The 25,324-nt window shown below is 45.2% G+C and overlaps 1 protein-coding gene and 1 long non-coding RNA gene across 7 annotated transcripts; one reads left to right on the forward strand and one right to left on the reverse strand.

Annotated features, from left to right (window-relative positions):
• Nucleotides 1–4,854: 4,854 nt before the first annotated feature.
• On the forward strand, nt 4,855–20,985 carry ATP5MC2 (ATP synthase membrane subunit c locus 2). Of its 4 annotated transcripts, none has more exons than XM_081849095.1 (5): nt 4,855–4,940; nt 8,838–8,910; nt 12,575–12,652; nt 14,271–14,461; nt 20,707–20,985. In XM_081849095.1, exons 2-5 carry the CDS (start codon nt 8,872–8,874, stop codon nt 20,777–20,779), a joined length of 381 nt encoding a protein of 126 aa, XP_081705221.1. In that variant the 5' UTR covers nt 4,855–4,940; nt 8,838–8,871; the 3' UTR covers nt 20,780–20,985. The 4 variants fall into 4 exon arrangements, with proteins under 4 accessions (XP_081705221.1, XP_081705218.1, XP_081705220.1 ...); XM_081849092.1 differs by lacking the exon at nt 20,707–20,985 and adding an exon at nt 15,657–15,937; XM_081849094.1 differs by lacking the exons at nt 4,855–4,940; nt 20,707–20,985 and adding exons at nt 5,313–5,336; nt 15,657–15,937.
• LOC309334622 lies at nt 14,376–25,306 on the reverse strand. Of its 3 annotated transcripts, none has more exons than XR_014153198.1 (3): nt 23,210–25,306; nt 22,481–22,616; nt 14,376–14,837 (listed from the first exon to the last, which is right to left on the reverse strand). It is a non-coding gene; the product is annotated as an uncharacterized lncRNA (long non-coding RNA). The 3 variants fall into 3 exon arrangements; XR_014153199.1 differs by having other exon boundaries at nt 22,481–22,620; XR_014153200.1 differs by lacking the exon at nt 23,210–25,306 and having other exon boundaries at nt 22,481–23,203.
• Nucleotides 25,307–25,324: the final 18 nt, after the last annotated feature.

The raw sequence follows: 25,324 nt of genomic DNA on the forward strand, positions 1-25,324 counted from the left end.
ATATCATTGTATTGTTTTCTTTCCTTCAATTTCTGTTGTCAGACGCCCTGCGCTCCATTTGGAGGAAGGGCAATATAAAAAAACCACGACTGAATGAATGTAGATAAATGGCATCTGAAAGCACTTTAAAGATTTTTGCTGGGACCGGTCGCCCTGTGCTGGATGGACCAGCAAGATGGCTTATGAGAGGAAAGCAGTTTGCTTGTTCTGCAGGATGAATGATGAGCTGAAACCTTCAAAACATTCCATGATCAGGCCAGTGGGCAGATTCTCGGGCCAAGTAACATTGCAGCGGTGTCTCCAAAGTCTTGGGCAAGAGAGAGGTTTACTTTGTGCTAAGCTCAACTCCGGTCTGTTTTCTTTGTCCCACACTCAAAACTTCATATCCAGAGATGGATGGATCAATCCATTTTTGGTCCATGTCTATTTCACACATGCACATTCATAACTCTGTTGCATCCCATTTCTGCATTAATTGGCAACTTTATTTTTTTTTAAAAAAAATCACAATAAAATTTGTATTTAAATTCATATTTTTATCACGTATTAATTTTGTGATTATAAGTCATGTTAAACAGCTTTTAATATTGTGCTTTAATGCTGTCAGCTGCCCTGGGACTTTAGGGTAAAGGGCAGATAATTAATTAATTAATTAAATAAAAAATCTATACCAATCTATACATTCCTAAATATGATTTTATCCTAAAATGCATGTTTTAACAATTTTTGATACATGTTTGAATTGTTTTATAAAATTTAGAGGTGTGAAATTTGAAGGATACCTATGTTATAATCCACTTATCAGTCTAGGACAGGGGTGGGAAACTTCAGGACCGGGGGTTAAATGCAGCCCTCCATGCCTTTGTCTGGGCCTTGGAGAGCTCCGCAAACCACACCCCCTCGTGCCCCAAGGTAAAAGACTTCTGGGAAAGGATTTATAATGAACTGAAAAAACTGTTGAAAAACACATTTATTAAAAAACCAGAAGCCTTTTTACTTGGTATAGTGGGGGGTGAAATCCCCAAAAAGGATGTTACTTTTTTTCTGTATGCCACAACAGCTGCAAGAATATTGCTAGCGAAGAACTGGAAGAAACAAGATTTACCAACTATAGAAGAATGGCAGATGAAGATGATTGATTATATGGAACTTGCCGAACTGACTGGGAGACTCTGAGACCAGAGAGAAGAGACGGCGGAAGAAGATTGGAAGAAGTTTAAGCAATATTTGAAAAAATATGTTAATATTTAAATCTTAGAATAGCTTTGGAAATGGATATAGGCTGTAGGGTTGGAAGTAGAAGATAGTGTATTTTAAAATAGTATTATTTGCAAGTGATAAAATATGAATATTTTTATGGTTAAAGTAAGTGTGACAAAAAATTGTTAGAAATTATGATACTGCTAAAGATGAAGTAAAATGAAAATCAGATAGGGGGGATTTGGGGAAGCCCACCTAACAATTTTTAGAAAAAAATAAGGATAAGACAAGAATCTGTTTCTATTGTTTGTTTTCCTGTTTGTGCTATTTATTTGTGTTATAAATGAATAAAAAAATTTGAAATACAAACAAACCACACACCCCTCACCACAGGCCACGCCCCTCAATTTGCTTTGCACCTGTGCATTTTTGCATGTCTGGTCTGTGGCCTTGAACTCTGACAATGCCACCTGCTTGTTTGGATGAAGGATAAAGAGACGGGTGCATTTGTTATCTATGGTAGAAAGGCAAAATGTGTGTTTGTTGCTCTGCCCATTTTGCCTCTATTGGAATATTGCACCTGGAAGGTTAGTCAGAAGGGAATGCAGCCCTTGGGTTGCAAAAGCTTCCCCATTCCCGGTCTGAGAAGCACAGGTCAGATCAGTCCGCATCAGAATTCACAGAAATCGAATTCCGCAGCACCCCATTTCCACATCTCAGTCCTGGATTCCATTTCTTGGTCATGCTCTAGTGCAGGGGTCAGCAAACTTTTTCAGCAGGGGGCTGGTCCACTGTCCCTCAGATCTTGTGGGGGGCCAGACTATATTTGGGAGGGGGCTGAACGAATTCCTATGCCCCACAAATAACTCATAGATGCATTTTAAATAAAAGGACACATTCTACTCATGTAAAAACACACTGATTCCCGGACCGTCCGCGGGCCGGATTTAGAAGGCGATTGGGCCGGATCCAGCCCCTGGGCCTTAGTTTGCCTTCCCATGCGCTCAGCAAACGGCTTTTATAGAGCCATGGATTCCATAGATTTCCCCTGTCCCATGCACAAAATATTATGGATTGCCATGTCTCTCTGTGTGTGAAGCATTTCCTCCCATCACTCCATACCCTCCAAATGTCCATATTTTCCAGGGTTAGTCCCGGATCTACAGAAGCTGTCCCAGTTTCTGATTTGATCCTGGACATCCCTGTTTTCATCAGAGAAATGTTGGAGCGTATAGAGTTAAGCATCCCCCAAGCCAAGGAGATAACGAACTATACAACCTTTAGAAGATATCTGAAGGCAGTCCTGTATAGGGAAGTTTTTCCATGTTTAATGCTTTGTTATGTTTTTATATATGTTGGAAACCCCCCAAAGTGGCTGGGGCAACCCGGTCAGATGAGTGGGGCATACATAAGGCAAAGGCAAAGGGACCCCTGACCATTAGGGTCCAGTCGTGACTGACTCTGGAGTTGCGGCGCTCATCTTGCTTTATTGGCTGAGGGAGCCGGTGTACAGCTTCCGGGTCATGTGGCCAGCATGACTAAGCCGCTTCTGGCGAACCAGAGCAGCGCACGGAAACGCCGTTTACATTCCCGCCGGAGCGGTACCTATTTATCTACTTGCACTTTGATGCGCTTTCGAACTGCTAGATTGGCAGGAGCAGAGAGCTCACCCTGTCATGGGGATTTGAACCGCCTACCTTCTGATCGGCAAGTCGTAGGCTCTGTGGTTTAACCCACAGTGCCACCGCCTGCTGTGTGGGCATACATAATAAAATTATTATTATTATTATTATTATGGAATAGGACGTCCCTATTTTCACCGGGGAAATGCTAGAGGGTATGGCACTCTTATACATGAAAACGCACTCCTCCTGCCGCCATGGCACCAGCCCTAATGTGGAATGGAAGGCAAGGCATTTCCACTTCGGTTCAGAGTACAGGCGCATATCTCCTGAACTTTACTGCACGGCCAAAAAAACCCAGACACTGCTTTATACACGCACACAAACATGCTCCCCTCCGCCGCCAAGACTGGCGAGGGAAGAAGCTCCAAGCCGGCCCATAAAAATGCAGATTTGGGCTCCGCAGATGAAATAGCACGCGGGTGTATAAATCGCTCTCCAGCAAGCTGCAAGATGGATCGGCCCCCATTGAAATTCCGCTGCAGTGATAATTAAAGCGTGCAGGTCCAGGCGCTGAATTATGGCCTTGCAGGGGCTTGCCGGTGCGGCGGATGGTGCACCTCGGCTCGGGGCCCAGCAAATTGCTCCCCGGGCCGACCGCGGCGTTTTATCGCCCACCTGGGCCTGCCTGCCTGCCTTGCGGAGGAGTTGGCTCCTTCCTGAGAGACACTAAAGCTGCCTGCTTGATTTACAATCGCCCCTTCTTCCCCAAGCCGATTACAGGCAGGGTTTTGTCAGGACTGGCAGCAGGCGGAGGGCAGAGGGGTGCAAAACACAGGCAACTGGAGAGACCCACCGATGCTCCTGATTTGCAAACAGCATCAGGGGTGGGGAGGGCAGGGAGCGTTGGCATCACACTTTCACTAGATCAGAAAGCCTTCATTGGGTGTCTTTGCTCCCTCTGAGCAGTGGAGAGGGCATACTCTCCAACATTCCTCCGATGAAAATAGGGGTGCCCAGGGCTCTCTCTCCCCCAGTTCTGGCACTTCTCAGATGGGCGCCAGTGCCATTATAATTGAAGAAGGGAGGAGTTCATGACGAGCTCCGGCACCAGTAGAAGCTGTCAGGCTGGGACTGGGGAGACCCCTGTTCAAATCTCCACTCGGCCACGAGGTTCGTGGGGTGGCTAGCACTGGGCTGGTCTCGCTCAGTCTGGCCTCCCTTGCAAGGCTGTTGGGAGGAGAAAGGGGGTGGGGTGCAGAACCGTGTGTGCTGCCTTAAAGGAAACGCAGAAGAGAAATACAGTAGTACCTCAGGATGCGAACGGGATCCATTCCGGAGCCCCATTCGCATCCTGAACAGAACGTAAGACGCGACGGCACGTCTGCACATGCTCGGGTCGTGTTTTGCCACTTCCGCGCATGCGTGTAACGTCATTTTGAGCATCTGCGCGTCTCAAATTAAAGTACGACTGGGGGACGTCCACGATGATGCCACCGCGCCTGTATTAAAAGCATAGCTGTCAACTTTTTCCTTTTCTTGCGAGGAATCCTATTCAGAATAAGGGAATTTCCCTTAAAAAAGGGGGAAACGTTGACAGCTATGATTAAAAGCTGCCCAAGTTTGCAGGTAGCATTGCACCGCAATAACAAACTAGGGTACACCTGTCCCATAGCTGTCAACGTTTCCCTTTTCTTGCGAGGAATCCTATGAATTTCCCTTAAAAGGGGGGAAACGTTGACAGCTATGATCCGTCCCCCAGTCTCTCCATGCAAGCACCGCCCAAGGTGGCCGTCGGTCGGGCTTAAGTAACCGTGCTTAAAATTGGGCAGCGTCCCGGCCAAGAGCTCCATATACACACAAACCCGCTCCCGACAGCATCGCCCCCGAGTAAAGGGAGAAAGCAGCGAGGAAGCCGATGCAGTACCACCCCGGACCAGCAGATGGCGCGACGGGAGAAACACACCCCTTTTAAAAAAACAACCCGTTATTGGGCGCTCTAGCCGCCGCGCTCGTTCAACTACCAATCTTTGCCGGGCGGATGTGGCGTCATTCCGCCTTCCTCTGGCGCATGCGCGAAAGGGGGCCCTTCTCTCGCGGTCTTCCCCTGAGCAGCAGGTAGGGTCGCGGAGTCCCGGCCGGGGCGGCCTAGGAAGGTTCTCCCTTCGCCGGGTTCGCCCGGCCTCGGCCTCCCCCTTCCCGGGCCTTTCCCTTTCCCTCCCCCCCTCATGCTTCGAGGCCTTCGGAGGAGTTATAAGGGGGTTTGACCGGGACGTGCGCCCTATTGGCGGGGTTCGAGGGGGAGGAGCCTGCGGGGGGCGGAGCCACCCTTGGGAACGTTCTTGGGCGGGGCGTGGAGTTCCAGGAGCTTCCTTCCCACGGCAGCCGGGGGAGGGTCCGCAGCTGGGGCCGCCTGTGCCCTAGCCGTAGATGCATTGCAAAGGTCGTGCATCCGGGGAAGCAGACCCTCGACCGCCTAAAAGCTTAGCTCCAGGAAAGGTGCTAGTCCTCAAGGTGCTGGTTCTAAGGCTGCCGCCCCTATTAAGAGAATGGAAATAAATCCGATGCACTTTACAGCGGTACCTCGGGTTACATAAGCTTCAGGTTTCAGACTCCACTAACCCAGAAATAGTGCTTCGGGTTAAGAACTTTGCTTCAGGGTGAGAACAGAAATCGTGCTCCGGTGGCACGACAGCAGCGGGAGGCCCCATTAGCTAAAGTGGTGCTTCAGGTTAAGAACAGTTTCAGGTTAAGTACGGACCTCCGGAACGAATTAAGTACTTAACCCGAGGTACCACTGTACAGACAGGAGGGTCGAAATTGTTGACTAGCCAAAGTGGTGGTCGCTGATCCAAGTGTTGTGGGGCAGGCATTTAATGTAAATATACCATTTTCTGTGTCCATGGAGTTTTCTTGGCAGGGATACTGCAGTGGCTTGCCGGTTCCTGCTCCAGGTGGATCACGTTTGGTCTAAACTTTCCACTATGACCTGTCCATCTTGGGTGCCCTGCACGGCAAGGCAGTGATCCATGAAGGGGACACAGGAAATGACCCTGATGTTGGGAAAGATGGAGGGCACAAGGAGAAGGGGACAACAGAGGACGAGATGGTTGGACAGTGTTCTCAAAGCTACTAACATGAGTTTGACCAAACTGCGGGAGGCAGTGGAAAACAGGAGTGCCTGGCGTGCTCTGGTCCAGGGGGTCACGAAGAGTCGGACACGACTAAATGACTAAACAACAACAACATACCATTTCCCCCCACCCCCCGCAAGATTTTACAACTTTTTATCAATTTGTTGCATTTATATCCTGCCTTTATTCCTCAAAAAGCTCAAGGTGGTGGACGTAGCACTCTCTCTCCTGATTTAATCCCCACAACAGCCCTGTGGAGTAGGATAGGCCGAGAGGCAGCGATTGGCCCAAAGTCACTCAGTAAGCGTCATGGCTGAGTGGGAATTTGAACCCTCGCCCCCCAGGCCCTGGTCCAACACTCTTAACCACTACGTATCAAGTTGTAGAATTTGCTAACTAGGCAGCCGCAGATATACGTTTGGCTTAGTAAAAGGTAAAGGGACCCCTGACCATTAGGTCCAGTTGTGGCCGACTCTGGGGTTGCAGCGCTCATCTCGCTTTATTGGCCGAGGGAGCCGGTGTACAGCTTCCGGGTCATGTGGCCAGCATGACTAAGCCGCTTCTGGCGAACCAGAGCAGCGCACAGAAACGGCGTTTACCTTCCCGCCGGAGCGGTACCTATTTATCTACTTGCAGTTGACGTGCTTTCGAATTGCTAGGTGGGCAGGAGCAGGGACCAAACAACGGGAGCTCACCCCGTCGCGGGGATTCAAAACACCGACCTTCTGATCACCATGTCCTAGGCTCTGTGGTTTAACCCAGAGCTATATGTTCTTGCTGCCAGATCTCTCTGCCTCTTCACAACACATACATGTGTTTTGAAGCCCATTTGTACGGTGGCTTGGAGAAGATACAGAGAAACTCTTTTTGGTCCTTATCTTTTGTTTCTCTGTGCAAATAGGAAAAAATCCTCCCCTGAGCTGTCTCTAAGTACAAGATTGGAGGTGGTCAGAAGGTAGTTATTTGCAGTAAATTGGCAAAGGTTTCTGATTCCTTTTTTCAGTGGTGAATCAGATCCAGCCCAGCATTGCTTCTGATGGTGACCAGTTCATAAACCGGTTATGAAGATAACCATGCTATTGGTTTGACCCCAGTTTTGTGTTACTGGGAAGTATATTGTCCCTCCACATAGGGATTGTTTGGCTACAGCTCCCATAATTTCTGAGCATTGGCCATCCTGACTTGGTCTGATGGAAGTTGGAGGGGTCCAGCAACATTGGAGGGCCACAGGTTCCCCATGCAGACTCATTTTAGCTATGCTAGCTAATGTCTATTGATGCCTAATCCCTTTTGAATAAAGAAAAAAACAAGCTGCCTTGTTCAGTAGCTGTTTTAGTGAATGCCCCATGCTATTAATTGTACTGGTTCATAATAGTAGCTTGTGTATAGATGAGCGATTGAAACCACCTTAAGCTGAACAACAACCCATTACAGGTAATACTGTGGGAAGCAAATGTGCTTCCAGTTGTGTGGCCTTGCCCTCAGGTTGCATCCACCCTTGGAGCAGTCTGGGGGATTGCATATACTTTAAGGAAGATGTCAGGCCTTGCACAGTGCAAATGTTGATCCTGAGGGTACAGATACTGAAAATCATGCCAGGATAGTCATATGCAAGGCAGATTGCATGGATCAATTGCTTATGTGCAGCTGATCTGATGGATGCAGTCCAGGTTTATCAGACAACACCTGAACTATACTATTTGTGTGCTAGCTTTGATTAACAGGAACACAGAGAGCCTTTTATGGCAATTCTTTTGTAGTTCTCTCTTCAAGGGCCTCTAAATATTTTGGCATCTTCCAGAGGTGATATACAGCACACCTTGCTTAGGCAAATAATATTTATGCAAAGTTTATTCTAGTAGTATATTTTCTTTCTTTTTTAAGAATTGCACTGGTCCTATTTTATAAATATCACAGTACTGTCTATTCTGAGCCCTTTGGGGACAGGGTATGATATAAATGCAAAATAAAACATAGGCCTCTTAAGTGTGTTAAATGGGGAGTTTAGGGCACCAGGATCAAATCTAGAAGAGCCAGCACCAAATGTTTAGCATATCTTTCCTTCCCAATTTGTTTTTTTTAAAATAATATTTATTAAAGTTTTAAAGGTTACAGAAAGAAAAAGTAAAAATACCACATTAAAAAAAAACAAAGCAACACATCACAATATGAAAAAACAGAGAAATAAAATCCATTAAACAGAAACGAAAAAGCAAAGAAAAATACAGCAAATCTTCTCATTACTTATCTTTCATTAGCTTATTTCCTTGACCTCACACCTCCCTTTTTTGTATTCTAGATCAATTATCCATTTCAGCAAATCCTTTCCCTCTTTTAAAATTTTAGTCCTGTAATTTATCTTAATATAATGTAACTTTACTTTTCCTCCTTTCACCAATTAACTGTCAGTTATTCCCAAATCCTTTATATCATTCCTGCTAAAACCATATAATATTATTCCAACATCCTTCTAACAGTTATTAATTTTACAATGTTTCTGTAAATAGTCTTTAAATTTCTTCCAATCTTCCTCCACCGACTCTTCTCCCTGGTCTCGGATTCTGCCAGTCATTTCCGCCAGTCTTTCCTTCCCAATTTGGGTGCCCCAAACGTTTGGTCAGCCAAACAATTCTTTGTCCAGCCATGCTTGTGCTGAAGAACTAAATTATTGTGCTGTGTAGGGGCCATATTACTCACGATATGTTTTTGCATGGTTGCCTGAATTAATGGCCTCTCTTCCACTTAATATGGCTGTGCATCAGTTTTTGTAGTCCTCCGCTAATTAACTGCCACACATCTTAAAAGCCTTCTGGGCTTCTATTGGTAGCAAGTAATAGAAATTGTAGGCACACTAATGCCATGTTGTTTGGTTCTTTTCCAGCTGTTGAGTGTGGCCACCCCCAACATCCCTGAATATGTATACCTGTGCAAAGTTCGTCTCTGCTCCCGCCCTTGTGAGTAACTTAAGATGTGTCTTGTATTTTTCAATAATGCATTGTTTCAAATCACAAGTCAAGTATTTGCCTATGTTGGCAAGTAGGTTAAAAAGGATTAATAACCTGCATAACTGTAACTTTGCCATCATGTATGGAAAATAGACAGATCTGTAATGCAGTAGCTCCCACAGGTTCTTTTAATTTCTTTTGCCATTTTATCTTTCATTTGAAAAAGGAGGAGCATATTACTAGTTCTCATGATTGCAAAGAAAAACATCTGAAAACATCATGACAGCTTTTGCCGTAGAACTATAAATCCAAGTGTGTTGGAGAGGCATTTAATGATGGATGGAGCTTGGCAGAGCTCTTAGTTCCTGTCCCTCTGTTCTTAAGACAGCTGGTTTTCCCTCCTTCCTTGTTCTTTTGTGAATTAAAAGCAAAACACGGCATGAACACACATCAGCACTCATTTTTTAAGTTGCATGCTGGACCTTGCAATTCTAAAATGAAATCACGCCACTCCTGTCTGTTCTGCTCTGCTCCTGTCTCTCTCTCCCCCTGCTGCCCCCTGCTGCCCCCCAGCAGCCCAGCTCAGAATATGGCTTTCACTGCCATTGTCATGTCACATTCCCAGCACCACTGTAAGCGACAGAATGCAGCAGAAGTAAGGGGTCCTTTCCCCCCTCCCTCCCTAGCAGACCACTGGAAGTTGCTACACATAACGAGAGGTGGGCAAAACTGAAAATAGCAATACCATGCAAACATCATTTTAGTTGTATGCCGCCTTTCCGCAGTTAAAACCATTCTCAAGGTGGCTTACGACATGAAAAATACATGATTCAAGCACAACAAATGTCAAACAATAAATAAAACATCCAAAACGTACACAACCAAATTGAACAACTTACACATGAATCCTAATAAAGATACAAAAATGTAATATCAATAACACACACACACCAAAATCCCTTAAGCAATACTCCAACCATTCCTTCTGTGATATTGGGATGCACTGCTGTGTTCCATTCACTTTTCCCCAGCCCTGTCTGTGAGAGTTGCTATCAAGAGTGGAGTGGGATCAAGAGATTCTCCCCACCCGCTTCTTACTTGCAGGAGTTCTTAAGCATCCTTTTATTTGGGGCTTGACCCAGAAAGTAATTGGTGGCTGGAGGTCATGCTAAGGCTGAAAGGCCTTAATCTGCTCCCTTGGTTGGTGTCTGAATCATGGGGGCTGTTCCCTCATCACTTTACTGAAGATCATATTTTGAGTCCTACACATTTGGCAAATACAGAATGACCAGGTAGCATCACATCCCAGGTGTGAAATGGGTGGAGAAAGGGTAAGGTGCCTTCCTCTCATATTATTAACTGCAGCATTGGCAGGCAGAGGACAAAGTCCAAGCTATTGGGCCACACAACATAGTTTATTGATCTATTTCATAAGATTTATATAATGCTTGATTATATAATAATAATAATTTATTATTTATATCCCACCCATCTGTCTGAGTCTCCCCACTGAAAAAACCTCAGTGCTTTATAATTATATACCGCTTCCCATTACAAAAATTCCTGAAGCAATTTTCAAGCAGAGTAAAAATACAAACATGTTAAAAATATCGTTGGAGTACAAACATCCTGTCCAGATGCTGGGCAACACAAGGCCAAATGTCCTGTCGAAACCACCCTTGAATCTGAGGTGTTTGCTGAAGAATACAACTTTCTGAGAATCTTACTTCAGGCAAACGTCGAGTGGTTTTCATGAAATCATTCAAGATGATGACATTTCCTCCTCCACACTGAAACCTCCTTCAAAAATGGGTGCCCAAGCAGGGAAATATGGTGTCTATTCCACTCCATTGGCTTCCTCCAAATGGCCACCAGGAAATTCCACCTGATTCACACTTAGTAGGGATGTGGGTGGTGCTGTGGGTTAAACCACAGAGCCTAGGACTTGCTGATCAGAAGGTCAGCGGTTCGAATCCCCACAATGGGGTGAGCTCCCGTTGCTCGGTCCCTGCTCCTGCCAACCTAGCAATTCGAAAGCACGTCAAAGTGCAAGTAGATAAATAGGTACCGCTCCGGCAGGAAGGTAAACGGCGTTTCTGTGCGCTGCTCTGGTTCGCCAGAAGTGGCTTAGTCATGCTGGCCACATGACCCGGAAGCTCCCTCGGCCAATAAAGCAAGATGAGCACTGCAACCCCAGAGTCGGCCACGACTGGACCTAATGGTCAGGGGTCCCTTTACCTTTACCTTAACACTTGGTGGGGGGGGGCGAATATGTCCCATCCCCAGGTGCTGTCTCTTCCACTCTACAGTGGCTCCCAAGTAGTTGTAAGAGCTGAGTTTCAGCCCAGCCTCTGTCTTCTGCTGGTTCCTGAAGCTGTAAGAGGCTTGATGTACAGCCATTTATAGAAATGGCTGCCAGGAGCTTGGCTTTCATTTACAAATAGAACAGAATTCCAGCATTAATTGCTGATGTGCATTTCAGTAAAGTGTTCAGTGCCGGGGAATGTTTGCCAAAACCAGTAGGGGCTCAGAAGGATTTCTGGTGGCCAAGGTTTTAGTGCAGGGTTAAGGAACGCTTTTCAGCCTAAGGGCCACTGGGCAACCTTTTGAGGGCCGCATGCTCATGGTGGGCACGGTCAGAGGTAAAAGGGAGCAGGGGAACAATTTGTACAATAGGCTAGTTTCTACACACACTCACACGCACACACCCCTCTGTTCTCCACCTGTGCAAGGATGATCAGTGGTCAAGGAACACATTTCAACTAGGCAAAAACACTCAAGGGTGTGAAGCAGGGCTGGTAAAGGGGAGTGGCCTAGGGGAGAGGTGTGGCCTTAGAGAGACTCCCAAGGGACAGACAGAGGGCCACATTTGTATCTTGGGCCTGATGCTCCCCACTGTCTTGCATATGTTGCTTCCCCTTCTCGTGTCTAGCCAAAGCAGAACAAATTAAGGCAATCTGAGAAAACTTACTTAGTATATGTAAAAGTGATCCAGCTTGCCAGGCTCAAGACTTTTAATTTTTTTAAAGCATGCAGAATATGCACTTCATGGATGATGCATGGGAACGGGACAGGGTACCTGCCATGTGGAAAGCAACAACATGTTTTACATGGTGGAGGGCAAGGTAGAACTGGGGTGGGAGTCACATGTGGCTAATAGACCACCAGTTGACTACGGCTTAGACTAGTGCCTTTTCTGCAGTGGCTGACCCCGCCTTCATTATACTCCTTTAGGCTGATTAACATCCGATATCCTTTTAAATGTGTGAGGGTGGAGAGTGTTTTTGTTCTTATTTTTATTACGAATTTTGTGTTTTTTATCTTGTATTTTTATGTTATAAACCACCCTGACATCTATGGGTGAAGGATGGTGTACAAAATAAATAAATAATCAGTCAATCACACGATCAATTATCTGCTGCCACTGGCTACCTGATTTTGTTCTGAAATTTAAATCCATGAGATACAGGCCCCATTTCAGAATATGTTCTTTACCAGGGAGAATTGTTGCTGTGCTGACCAACGAAGGCGTGCTCAAGTTATAGTTTCACTATCACTTCTTCTAGTTAGAGACTGTCTCAGACTAGAATGCGTTTGCAAGAAAGTCCTTGTTGTCACTGAGAATTTTTCTTCATTGCATGTATTCACAGCTTGTATATTTCCCTTCTTGCAGATAAAGAACAGTTCCCGGCTGCTCTGTAGGCCCATCTCTGCCTCTGTGCTGAACAGGCCTGAGGTCAGGACGAAGGAGGTAAATTTGGTGTGGTACGGCTTCCAGCTACATCCAAGGGGAAAGAGACCCTTGGATCTCAAAAACATAATGCTGATGTAACCAGCAAAGGTTGTCTAGGGCAATACTCAGTGGCCGAGTAGAAAAAGGAAATAAGAGGGAGATCCTTTCTAGAACTGCTGGGCCTTTTGGACTGTGTGTGCAGCAGCAGTGCTCAACTGTATACCTGACCTACAATTTATTATTTTAGATCTCAGTCACTAGGAGGCATGATACTACAGGGCTGTTTTTTTCTTAAGCTGTACAATTAAGGTGTCTGCCTGGTAACTAAGGGACACTTTTTGATACTCTAGTATTTATCATTCTTCTAGACTACCTTTCCTCTGGGGAGTGCAGGGTGGCTTGTGTTGGGCTATCCCATTGTATCCTCACAACCATAAGTCTAACTTAAACCAAGCTCTTGGGGTTGTAGTGAACAGATGACCAGTTTACAAAATTTCTAAGTTGGTGGGGATCTGCCTCACCTTTTTCTGGCTTCAAGGAACACTTTCCAGATCAACTCCTCATTTATTTATTCCATTTTTATCCTGCTGTGTGCCCTCTCACCCATTACTCCTCCTAAGGTAGATTTGGCTAAGAGATGATGGCTGGCCCAAGCTCACCCACTAAGCTTCATAGCCGAGCAGGGATTTAAACCCACGTCTCTCTGATCCTAGTCTGACAAGCTAACCACTACATGACAATGGCCTTTTATTTACTTACTTTATTATTTAACAGAATTTGTATACCACTAAACTGCAAATTTACAAAGACTATAACATACAGTGGTGCCCCGCAAGACGAATGCCTCGCAAGACGAAAAACTCGCTAGACGAAAGAGTTTTCCGTTTTTTGAGTCGTTCCGCAAGACGAATTTCCCTATGGGCTTGCTTCGCAAGATGAAACGTCTTGCGAGTTCTTGCGAGTTTTTTTCCTTTTTCTTAAAGCCGCTAATAGCGGCTAAGCCGCTAATAACCGTGCTTCGCAAGACGAAAAAACCGCAAGACGAAGTGACTCGCGGAACGGATTAATTTCGTCTTGCGAGGCACCACTGTATATATTAAAATTGTCAGTAAAAGTTAAAAACATTTAAAGCACACACAAACCATAGAATAGATAAACCCAACATTATAAACTAAAATTGCAGATTTGAGGAGCCTCTCATGCAGGGTGCTGAACTTCAGTAATTCTCTGCATGAACTGTGGGGACTCCATAGCACACACAAGTCCCCTGTAGATTAATTGACAACAACGAGGCACCACTTTCCTAGAATCAGCAGTGCAGATGTGGCCGCATTGCTGACCTGGATTCCCAAAACTATAGGCTGCTTCGGCCTTGGAGTAAGCTACTTTTAACTCAGTAGGACTTGTGTCTACTGAGACAAGTATTGCACCATAAGCAGCCCCCGCCCCTGACTTGTTGGCCATTATTTATCCAATTCAGAATCCCCACTCCCAGTTTTCTGGGGCAGTGTTTGAAAAGAATCAGGGTTAAAATAGAAGTTTCATTTACTTGGAACTAGAATCCTGCCCTTTAGGTTACAAGCAGCTTCAAAACAGTATCTTATTCTCCATTTCTTCTTCTTTTTGCTCCTCTCAGCCTTGTTGTCTCTCAGGTGCTCACAATGAGCTCTTGCCAGTGTTGCGCCGGGAGTTCCAAACCAGCACTGTTTCCAGGGACATTGATACTGCCGCCAAGTTTATTGGTGCTGGCGCTGCCACCGTAGGCGTAGCTGGCTCTGGTGCTGGCATCGGGACCGTATTTGGCAGTCTTATCATTGGCTACGCCAGGTATGTTTGGATTTTTGAGCACCACGCTTTTAAGTCTGGAGTTACGTTCTTCATTCCCTTGCTGCTTACAGAGAAGCCAGGCAATGCTGCTGCCAGCTGCTTGCACTCAGTATTGTTGTCTTCCTGTTTCTTCAGACCTGATTTGGGCCTCTTATGTAAAACATGTTCGCAGTGCATTATAAACTGGCAAAGTTCTGTTGGGATTTTTCAGGGTTGCTATGCCTTTAGTTAGAAGCTTCCTCCTTGTAGGTTCTGCTTCTGATTGCTTTCCTGTTGCTGTGGCATTATTGATAAATTGGCTTGTGATTATTCAGTTCCTTTTGTAGGGACTAGTAATAGGGGGAGTAGTACTTCCTCTTCATTGCTTTCCTTTTCCCTAAAAATGCAAAATAGTGCTATTTCACAAAGAAAAAAGAGAGGAATCCCGTAATTAAGCCCACTACAGGGAACTGATTTACAGGACTATTTATCAGTAATGCCATGTATGTTCTGAAAAGGAAACACTAATAGGCAAAAGCCACAAGGGGAAGCTATGAATTGAGAATGGCGGGGCCCTGTGCTGAATGGAAATTTAATTCAGTTGTGTTAAGTAAATTGAAGGATCTTGGCCTTTGGGGTGGGTATTGCCAGATTAATACAGCACTATATTACATGCTGTACTGAATCACTGTTAATTCCATTTCCAGCTGAATCCAGAAGAACAATGCCTTCACAGTGCTAAAGGGCACTAGTGTGGCAGCAACCCTAGTAAACATTTTGTGGGCTAGTAAATTTTGTAGACTTAATCAGTGCTTTTTTCCTAGAAAAATAGGTGTCAGTACTCACCATGAAGTTATTATAGTAAATGCCACACTTTTCAATAATACTGAAAGAAGTGTTGGTACCGTGTACCCTTGAATACCCACTGGAAAAAAGCACAGGACAAAATTATAAAGCTAGCTGACTGGCTGAGCTGATACTATACTGCAGGCATAGGTAAACTCGGCCTTCCAGACGTTTTGGGACTACAACTCCCATCATCTAGGTGTGTCCTCTCCAAGACAGAATAGAGCAGACCTGTTACTTCCCTTGATCGGGACACTATACTTTTGTTGATGCAAGCTAGAATGACATTAGCTTTTTTTGTGTGGCTTCTTCACATTTTTCCATTGATGGTTATCCTGTCTGTCTGTCTGTCTGTCTCCTTCCCTTGCAGAAACCCTTCCCTGAAGCAGCAGCTCTTCTCCTATGCCATCCTGGGTTTTGCACTCTCTGAGGCCATGGGGCTGTTCTGCTTGATGGTGGCATTCCTCATTCTCTTTGCAATGTGAAGGAGCCGGATGTGCTGCCTGTCATGTGCTCTCCTCTCTTTCCCCCGTGTTTAGTCCAGTGTGTACGACAACCTGATTGTTCTGTGGCAGATAGGGGAAGCCCGTCTGTTAACCAAATCTGTCCAGCTCAGAGGGGGCAAGTCAATAAATACTGTATTGGTATACATTTTCTTGATTTTTTTCTGTTTTTGTTTTATGGGTAACTGGCCCCCAATCCTTTCTGCATCATTAGTCAGTGAATCGAACAGTATCATGGAATGCATTTAACTTGTATTCAGCACATCCAATTGATTCCTGAAAAACCCAAGTCCTACCATAAATCTGGCGTTGGTGAGGTTTTCTTTTTGCTATTTTCTAATTAGAATGGTTTACCTAACAGTATCTCAGTGAATTTAATCAGGCTTCCTCTTGGGAAGAAATGCAGCCCTGGAATACCTATTACTGCTTCTGATGATGCTGAATGGAGGAGGTCATTATCTTAGCAAATTACAGAGAGTTTTGCATAAATACAGCTTGTGTTGTTCAGCTTTTGGTGAGCTTTTTGGCTCCTTGTGTTTTAGTAAATTAAAACATGACCTAGAATCAACCTTTGAATCTTTTCTCTCCCTTTTAAAAGCACTGTTCTGCTAAGGTCACAGAGCACATCCTTTATGCTCCCTAGTAATTTAAGGCAACACTGTGCTTATGTTGCTTCTGTGCTTGTAACTTTTTTTTAAGCTGTTTTTAAAATACAAGGAAACTGAAGCCCAGAAAGGCGAAAGCAGGGATGGGGACCTCTGGCCCTCTAGATGTTGTTGGACTCAAACTCCTATCAGATCCAGCCAGCATGGCCTGGAAGCAAGTATGGTGGGGCCTGCAATCCAGCAACAAAAGGAGGGCACAGGTTCCCCATTTATTAAAGAATAATAAGAATAATTTAATATTTGTATGCCGCCCATATGACTGAGTTGCCCCAGCCACTCTGGGTGGCTCCCAACAAAATGTTAATCACCAACCATTAAAAGGGCTGCCTTTGGACGTCTTCTAAAAGTCATATAGTTATTTATCTGTTTGACATCTGATGGGAGGGCATTCCACAGGGCAGGCGCCACTTCTGAGAAGGCCCTCTGCCTGGTTGCCTGTAACTTCACTTCTCATAGTGGGGGAACTGCCAGAAAGAGCTGGGCCTCAGTGTCTGGGCTGGATGATGGGGGTGGGGGAGATGCTCCTTCAGGTATACAGGGCCAAGGCAGTTTAGGGCTTTAAAGGTCAACACCAACATTTGAATTGTGCTTGGAAACATACTGGGAGCCAATGTAGATCCTAAGGAAGGCACAGACAGGCTTCCACTCCACAGTATTACAATGTGGTGAACCATTCTCATCTTCATAAATGGTGCTTAGCTCCCATTGTGCCTCTAGGAGTCTGCATTGTGGCCCTTCTATACAGTATCAGCTCAGTAGAACTGTTTTCAAGAAAGTGAACATTTGAAGTGTGTTGGTGGCTCAGGCCAAGGTTCAGCGGCTCCTACAGAGGCCAGCCCAGATGCTTTTGGAAGCTCACAGGCAGTTTCTTTTTCAACATGAAGTTTCTATTCAGCTCCCAATCTGTTGGTCACTCCTCCTAAAACAAGTTGAATAACATCCACAACCTCAAAAAAAAAAGCATAAAACCCAACTACATAAAACTAACACAATGTTCTATTTTACAAATTCAGATCTAATACAATTACAGAGCTAATTCCTTTTTTAAAGGCCATATAAGCTGGTGTCCACCGCCACCTTTTCAGTAGTGAGTTTCTTAATACACATGTAAAAAGCGCTTCCTTCCATTGGCTGTGAATCTGCTGCAAATAGACTTTCATATGCCCAAGTTTTAAAGATTTATAAAAAAGCAAGAACTTCCCCTGTTCAAACCGTTCATAATATAGAAAACTCCTCTCTCTTCCTCCCTCCCTGCAAAAAGCTGCTCTTTCCTGTATTAAAAAGCCCTAAATGCCTTCTTTCCCCAACCCATTGATCATTTTTAGTTGCCCCTTTCTGTACATTTTCCAGTTCTATGATTAGCAAGGGCTGCATTCTAAAATCATCCATCTGACACGCATGACCCAAATATGCCTGCGCTGGGTGAGCAAATGGCTGGAAACTATTTTAGAAGTTCTAAGGAGCCTGACCTGTATCAGTCAGAGCTGCTGCTTGTTGAAAGACCCACAGCTGGTCCTGGCAATCTGCTGTTGGGGTTGCTAGGCAACCAGCTGAGCTTGGGTGTTCATTACAGTTGTGCCTGTGTTTTGGAAACCTGCTGATGATGCCAGGCTAGCTAGCCCAGTGATAAAAAGTAGCTAAGTGAGCGGTGTTAAATGATCAAGGGAATGCTAACAAGTCTGTATATTTGAATCATGCAAACATCACGTCTAAGAGAGACTGTCTTGGGCTGCAGAGGAGGCATAGTTCATGCCAACAAATCACTTAAAGCGTAATACTTCTACCATAAATCAGTATCCTGAATTCAAAGGAGGAGAAACAGAACTGGAGGCTGTTGTGGATGCTAAGAAATTCATTCCAGCAGTTTGCCAGATGAAACAATCCCCCCCCCACCCCATTCTGGCAATTTTCCTGACAGCGACACACTTGGGCCAATTTTGGGGGGCACGAGGAAGGGGGTGGAAGCCCCGTTACAGTAGCAGGACTCTCAAGTTGATTTCTGCCCCCTGCTCCTAACCTATCATTGTAAAGCAATTACTTCTGAAATGTAGCACAGCGGTGGGGAATCTGTGACCCTCCAGATGTTAGACACCCCACTTCTGCCACCCCTGACCATCGGCCATGCTGGCTACAGCTGATGGGAGGTGGGATCTAACAACGTCTGGGAGGCCACAGGTCGCCAGCACTGCTAGACTTTGTAAACAATAGTCATGGGTGTGCCATAAGCCTGGCATTGAAGCAGGTATGTTACGTTTAACTCACTTGGTTTCCCCCACCCACTTCAGTAAAGAAAGTGCCGTGGTGTTGAAGACTGTGTAAATAAACTGAGAGTAATGTAAGCAGTTTTGCTGCCCAGACTCGTGGAGCTGTGCTAAGGCTCTAGAGAAAAGTTTTGGTGGTGGGAGGGTATGTTTGCGATGCAGTCTCCCTAGATCTTCGTTTTCAGGGCCAGTACAAGTAAGGAGGTAGCCAATAATTTTGAAGACAGGAATGCACCTTACAAGCTCCTAGAGCTGAGTTTTCAATAGACTTGTGTCTTTTTTTTAGAAGGGAGAGCTGGGAACAAAGAAAGCTTCCCTCTCTGCTTGGCCAAAGCTGCAAGCTGGCCCACTTTCGAGCACAAGCTAGTAAAGAGAATTTGGGCACAGATCCATGGTGGTCTCTCTCCAACCAGCACAGAAAAAGCAAATGCCTCAAGTTAAGCCCTTGCTTAGATCTTCAGCTAGATCGTAATATTCCTGCTCTGCCAGATTAAGAACTTCATAAGGGGTGGCACTGAAGATTGGAATAGGTTTCTGCTATGAGATTTCTTGTTCTGATGCCATGGTATATATCTAAATTTTGCCATCAGCACTAAACAGTTTAAAGGGAGTTTTAAGAAGTTACTGCCTACAACATGGGTTGCCAATTTTAAAGTTGCTATTAGTTAAGAACTGGAGGTGGGACTTGTCACTCACTTTTAACACCTTTTTGGGTTAGGCCCTGCCCACTTTTGGCACATGGGCCAAGGGCAGAAAGGTGTTCCTCACCTCTGTCTTAAAATAGCTTTTCAAAAGGAATATGGACATTCTAGCCTGATTCAGATATACTAAATGTATATGTAAAGTTGGCTTCTTTAAACAAACCATAGATTATAGAAGAATTACAGTTTGCTGTTGGGATGGCACACTAAACCATAGCTAATCAAAATCAGAAGTGAAAGCTGAACGGCTTTAAGGCAGATACCACAATAGATAAGATAACTATGCAGTCTCCTTTGCCTTTAACAGCGGCCCATCACACAAAAACAAAATTCCATGCTGCATTGTTCAGCCATGTCCTATTAGCCTTATGATCTGCCTACAATGATGACAAACTATAGTTCTTGCCTGTGTGTTTTTTTCCCTGGCAGAGCTCCTGTGCCATTAATAGCTGTGTGACGGGCAATTTCAACAGGTGCATCTCTGACCTGCAAAAGGTTGCCACACAGCCTGTTAAAGGAACAAGCATTTCCAGAAAAGGAGGATTTACTCTAATGAAAACAGTACTTTAGTTCCCACTTTGGGGGGGGGGGGTTCCAATCAGTGCCTTTCTTCCCTTGCATCAGTGGCTATTGCAGCTGTAGAATGCAGTGTGTAGCGAGATGGGTACACATGACAAGACTTATTTTTGGATTCTGAGCCGGGTTGGGGAAGCTGTGACCCTCCACATGTTGTTAGACTCCAGTTCCCATCAGCCCTAGGCAGTATGGCCAATGGCCAGGGATGATGGGAGCTACAGTCCACCAATATTTGGAGGGCTGTAGGCTCCCCAGTGCCATTGCTAGAGATAGTTAGAGGTTGGAGATGTGAAAGGAAGTGAAGGAAGAAGCTTTTGCCACCTCTAGCTGCCATCTGTGCTTTTACGGGAAATTATGTTTTGTTCTTTGAGGACACTTGTTCTACAAAGATGACATCTAATCCTGGCAAGCAAAAGTGGATCTGTTCCATTTTAAGCAAGAGGACCAGGCCCATTTTAAGGTCCATTCTGCCCCTCCCCTCATTTTTTAATCAATTTCTCTCAAGCTGGCTAGACTCGGAGGTATTTTGACAGCTCATTCGCCAGCATGCAGGGAGCGTTACCATGGTTTAAATTGCAGTAAGGGTCATAAATTTAATTAATGGAAATTGCATCAAATAGTATCTTGCTCACTTACATATCATTTGCTTAATCTCAAGTATATTACTTCCAATGACACATTATTGTTAACAAGGCTGTTAATGCGCTCTTTTAGATCGAGTGCCTGGTTAACTGGAACCTCTCATGCCTTTCTCCCTTTGTTGCCACTAAGTCTTTTCAGCACTTGAAGAGAGCTTTAGGCTCATAAGGTTTGAGGGTGGCAGTATCTGGCAAGGATAGAGAGATGGGTGCTAATTTGAGTAGGAAAGTTTCTTGCCAGCCTCTTGAGATGGGCCATAGCTTGGTTGCAGAAAAGTGAATAGAGCGCTTGGATGACTAAGGTGACAGTTACAACATGAGTCAAACAGAATTAATAAATCAGCTACAATCACAATGATTTCAACTTGTATTTTCATTTCCCCCCACAACTCCCTGACCAAGTGTGCCTCTGCTTGTCAGCTATCTACAGCACCCACCCACTCCTGCCCTGTGTGAAAATTTTCCCCATGCCCTCCCTTCTCAGTGTTCCATCGTTTCCTGGACACCTCTACCACAATTTCCCTTTAATCTCTCCTTTTTGGAAAGTTCATTTTACTGAATTTCAATATGAATTTAACAGAAGAGTAAGAATAGCACCCCCTTCCCCGAAGAGGGCAAGTGAACGTCATCAATTACATACATTACGCCATAACTGAGCCCTTCTCTCTTGACCATCTATAGTTCTGGTCCATGCCATTTTTTCTCTGGCCTCCCTTTCAACTTGCCTAAGATCGATGTATCCAGCGACATGCCTTCCTGTGTCTTTTACACCCAGCTCCTACTCTCCCCAAGCTCAGTAACAGCTGCTTTCTATCAAAACTAACCTTTCCTCAGAGAAGCTGCACTGCCCATCAGCTCAGCTAGTTTGCGGGGTACAACATTATTTGAATCCTTTTCGTCATATATTTGCTGTATTTAAATCCCACCTTTTAAAGGTAAAAGTCCTCAGTGGGCTGGGACAGACACAAGGTTCTCTAATCCCAGCGACATTACAATCTTGAGGTTTCTCCAAGATTAAAGGATTTCTGCCTAAATCTTTTTTGTACTTCTGCAAACTTCAAAGTTACCCCTAGTCTGCCGATACTTTCTTCCTGTATGCAGTTGTTTGCCATTTTTTGATGTTTGCAAACATCACCAAGAGTGTTTAATTGGAATCAGAATACAGAATGTGTTACTCTGAAGACTGTGATCCTAAGCACTCATATTAGAAACTAACCACAACTGAAATGGATGAGAATTACTAGGAAGGTTTTTGGTGAGCAAACAGTAAGAGGAGACTTACATTTCTACTTTTTATAGAAACTCTTGTCTTGCTAAGATCCCCTTTTTCTGCATTCTTATCTCTTTACCTCACTTAACTCTTCCTTTGCCACTTCTCCATTCTGCAGTTCCTCTTCCTTGGCTCACATTTTAGAGATTTCCATCTCCTCTATCACAACCACCAGAAGGAGAAATCGTTTGGTTGAGCAAGAATTTTGAATATGGTAGCGTGAATGTCAGCAGTGATGCAGGCAGGCTGAATTGTACTAGCAGCCAGCCACAGCAGCGCTGACAGTTCCTAGCCCCCCGCCCCCCCGCGCCCAAACTTATTCCACTGTTGAGCATTCTAGAACAAATCATTGGCCACAAGTTGGATCTTAAAATTGGAGAAGCATCAACTCAGTTGGAAGCTGGGGCAGAAGGGATAACAGAGTAGAAGAGAGAAAGCACTAAATTTTATTTTTCACCTCCCATTTTTATTATATTACTTGCATTTATTAAGTCCCAGTGATTATCTGTGCTATGAACAAACCTCAAAAGAAAGTGTGTCCCAAAGGGATGAAAATTTTCTGTTTCATACATGCACATACCTCCTTTTACTTCTCTATACTGGATGACAGGTACTTGAAAGCATACACTGAAACGGTGGAGAAGCTTTTTGTTTGTACCATCCAATAATTGCTTCAACTTGCAATCATTGAGTGAGACATTCATGGGTAAACCAGTCTAGCTTAAACAAAGGGATGACAGAGGAAACTGGATAGTAAAATAATACAAAAAATGTAGTAAGATACGGGTATTTGCTTGAGAAAATAACACACTTAGATGTGTTATTTCTCTTTTACCCCCAACAGTGAATCTGTTGGAAGTTGTAACAATAAATTTATATCGCCATTACTCTGAGTAAGTATAAATGATGCCTGTTCCTTGGGTTCTGTATCCCCATGACCAATGAAGCAGTAGCAGGTCAAGTTTATTGCTTAAGCCAGAGGGCATAGCAAATTGCACAATAATTAACGAGAAGTAAGCCAGTATGAATCATGCCAGTCATTTCAATCTAGCACAAAACAAGCCATGACTCTCCAATAACTCAGTTAACATGAAAAATTAAACATCAGTATAAAGCATTTAAAGCACTGCCAGCCAGCCAATCTCACAAATAAGAGCCCAGTTCCTACTATGTAAACGTGAAGCAAAATTCCACCTGACTGTTAAAACGAATAAGGCATTGTTTTGGTAATCTATGGTTAAATTACCATTACTTGTCATTTAAGCCAATCTTCTAATATCTCATGTATCTGAAATAAGGCACAATCTACCTGTCTGTACCTTCTCTTCCTGAACCACTTTGCTCTGTTGATTTAAAGGCTCACTCTTAGCCTGGTTCATATGTGGGAGAGGGACAATGTTTGCAAACTGGCATGAAAAAATGTGCAAAACAGTGAAAAGCAGGCATTCTTTTGTGCCTCTAAATGGCAACTCTCCCAATGAAAATCAAATCTCATTTAAACTTGGTGCAGTGCTATAATACACTCTGAGGAATCTGGAACCTTTTACTTATTGTAAATTTTGATGTACAGGCACTTTTCAAGACAACCCCTATGGTCATTATTCTCTGAAAACTAAAGAACAAAAATGAATTTTTGATCAATGCAGGCATGTCTTAAAAACAAGCCATCCCCCCCCCCCAACCTCCTTTGCTTAGCATCCAACTTAAGAGTTCTGGTGAACTCCTAGGGGGAGCAGGATAATATTCTCAGAGGTTTGGGACAAATGAAAACACTGTGCTTGTTGTGGAAGAATCCACACAGGTTAGGCTGTGGGTCCATGCTTGCCTCTATCAGCCGGCTGGCATCTTGCTAACATGGGTTACAGTGAGCTGGGTGGGGACTGAGGTTAGGGCACAGATGAGGCAGCAGAAACATCTCCAAACTACTGGGATGGGAAGTTCGAGCTGACGCAGAGTCTTCTAGAATATTGCTGCCAAACAGGCAGAGGCAGATGGCAAATGCTACACTAATTTGGCTATGTCAGGAGTCGAGGAGAGCCCTGCTTGACCCCTGATGGAAATAAACAAAGGTCCGACTATGATAGACAGAGGCTTCACCTTTATGAGAGATTTTTACCCCATCTAGCTTTTTTCCTGTTGAATCAGCACCGTCAAAACCCCAAAGGGTTCTCAAGACAGCGGTACAATTTGGCTCATTTCAACCTCTGGAAGCAACAGTGTTATCAGGTATCCCCTTACCCACTCCTTTAGATGGCAATAAGTGCCAACCTAGCAGTTTGAAAGCACGGCAAAGTGCAAGTAGATAAATAGGTACCACTCCAGCAGGAAGGTAAACGGCGTTTCCATGCGCTGCTCTGGTTCACCAGAAGCGGCTTAGTCATGCTGGCCACATGACCCGGAAGCTGTATGCCGGCTCCCTCGGCCAATAAAGCGAGATGAGCACTGCAACCCCAGAGTCGTTCATGATTGGACCTAACGGTCAGGGGTCCCTTTACTTTACCTAAATGCCTTCCCACTTCCTTCAATATGTGGTAGGCCAGAAGCCCTACTGCATTTGTTTCGGTGCCCTTCCACTCATGATTCTGCTGGGTGGGGACCCTGGACTTCTGCGCCAAAGCAATTTCCCTGAGGGCACCAAAGTGAGGTTTCCGGGGTGTGACCCGCACAGTGGAGCAGCACAAGGCTCTTTTGAGCTGTGCTGTGTCGGAGACTCCAGATGCACATGGGTTGAGCGGCGGGGGGGGGGGGCACATTCGTATACAGTGGCACCTCCTCCGGTTACATACGCTTCAGGTTACAGACTCCGCTAACCCAGAAATAGTACCTCGGGTTAAGAACTTTGCTTCAGGATGAGAACAGAAATCGTGCTCCGGCGGCGGTGGGAGGCCCCATTAGTTAAAATGGTGCTTCAGGTTAAGAACAGTTTCAGGTTAAGAACGGACCTCCGGAACGAATTAAGTACTTAACCCGAGGTACCACTGTACTGGAAACCCAGGACCGGCCCAGCCATGAGGTAAGGGGAGGTGACAGCCTGAGGCGGCAGGATCCACAGGGGCAGCAGAAGATCCTGAGGCAGATCTTTATCTTCTCCCTGCCCTTGTTCCTGATGTAGACCTTCGCACAGCCCTTCTTCCCCGGTGGGGCGGGAGGGGGCGCCATTTTGCGGTGCGCCTCAGGTGCCAAAATGTCATGGGTCGGCCCTGTGGAAACCTGCCCGAATCACACCAAGACCTAACTCGGCCACACACGACGTCAAGGAGGCAAGGAGGTCGCCCACTGCCTGGTACCCGTGGTGCCGCTTCTTCCCGCCCCTCTCCGTCGGGAACCCGTCGCCCTCGGGCGGCGGCTCCTCTCCCTTCTCCCCCCTCAGGACACCCGGACACCGTCCGCTCCGTCGTCTCTTCGAAGTCTCGGCCCCGCCCCG

Source organism: Podarcis erhardii (genome assembly GCF_964252035.2).
Source record: "Podarcis erhardii genome assembly, chromosome: 2".
Taxonomy (NCBI): Eukaryota; Metazoa; Chordata; class Lepidosauria; order Squamata; family Lacertidae; genus Podarcis; species Podarcis erhardii.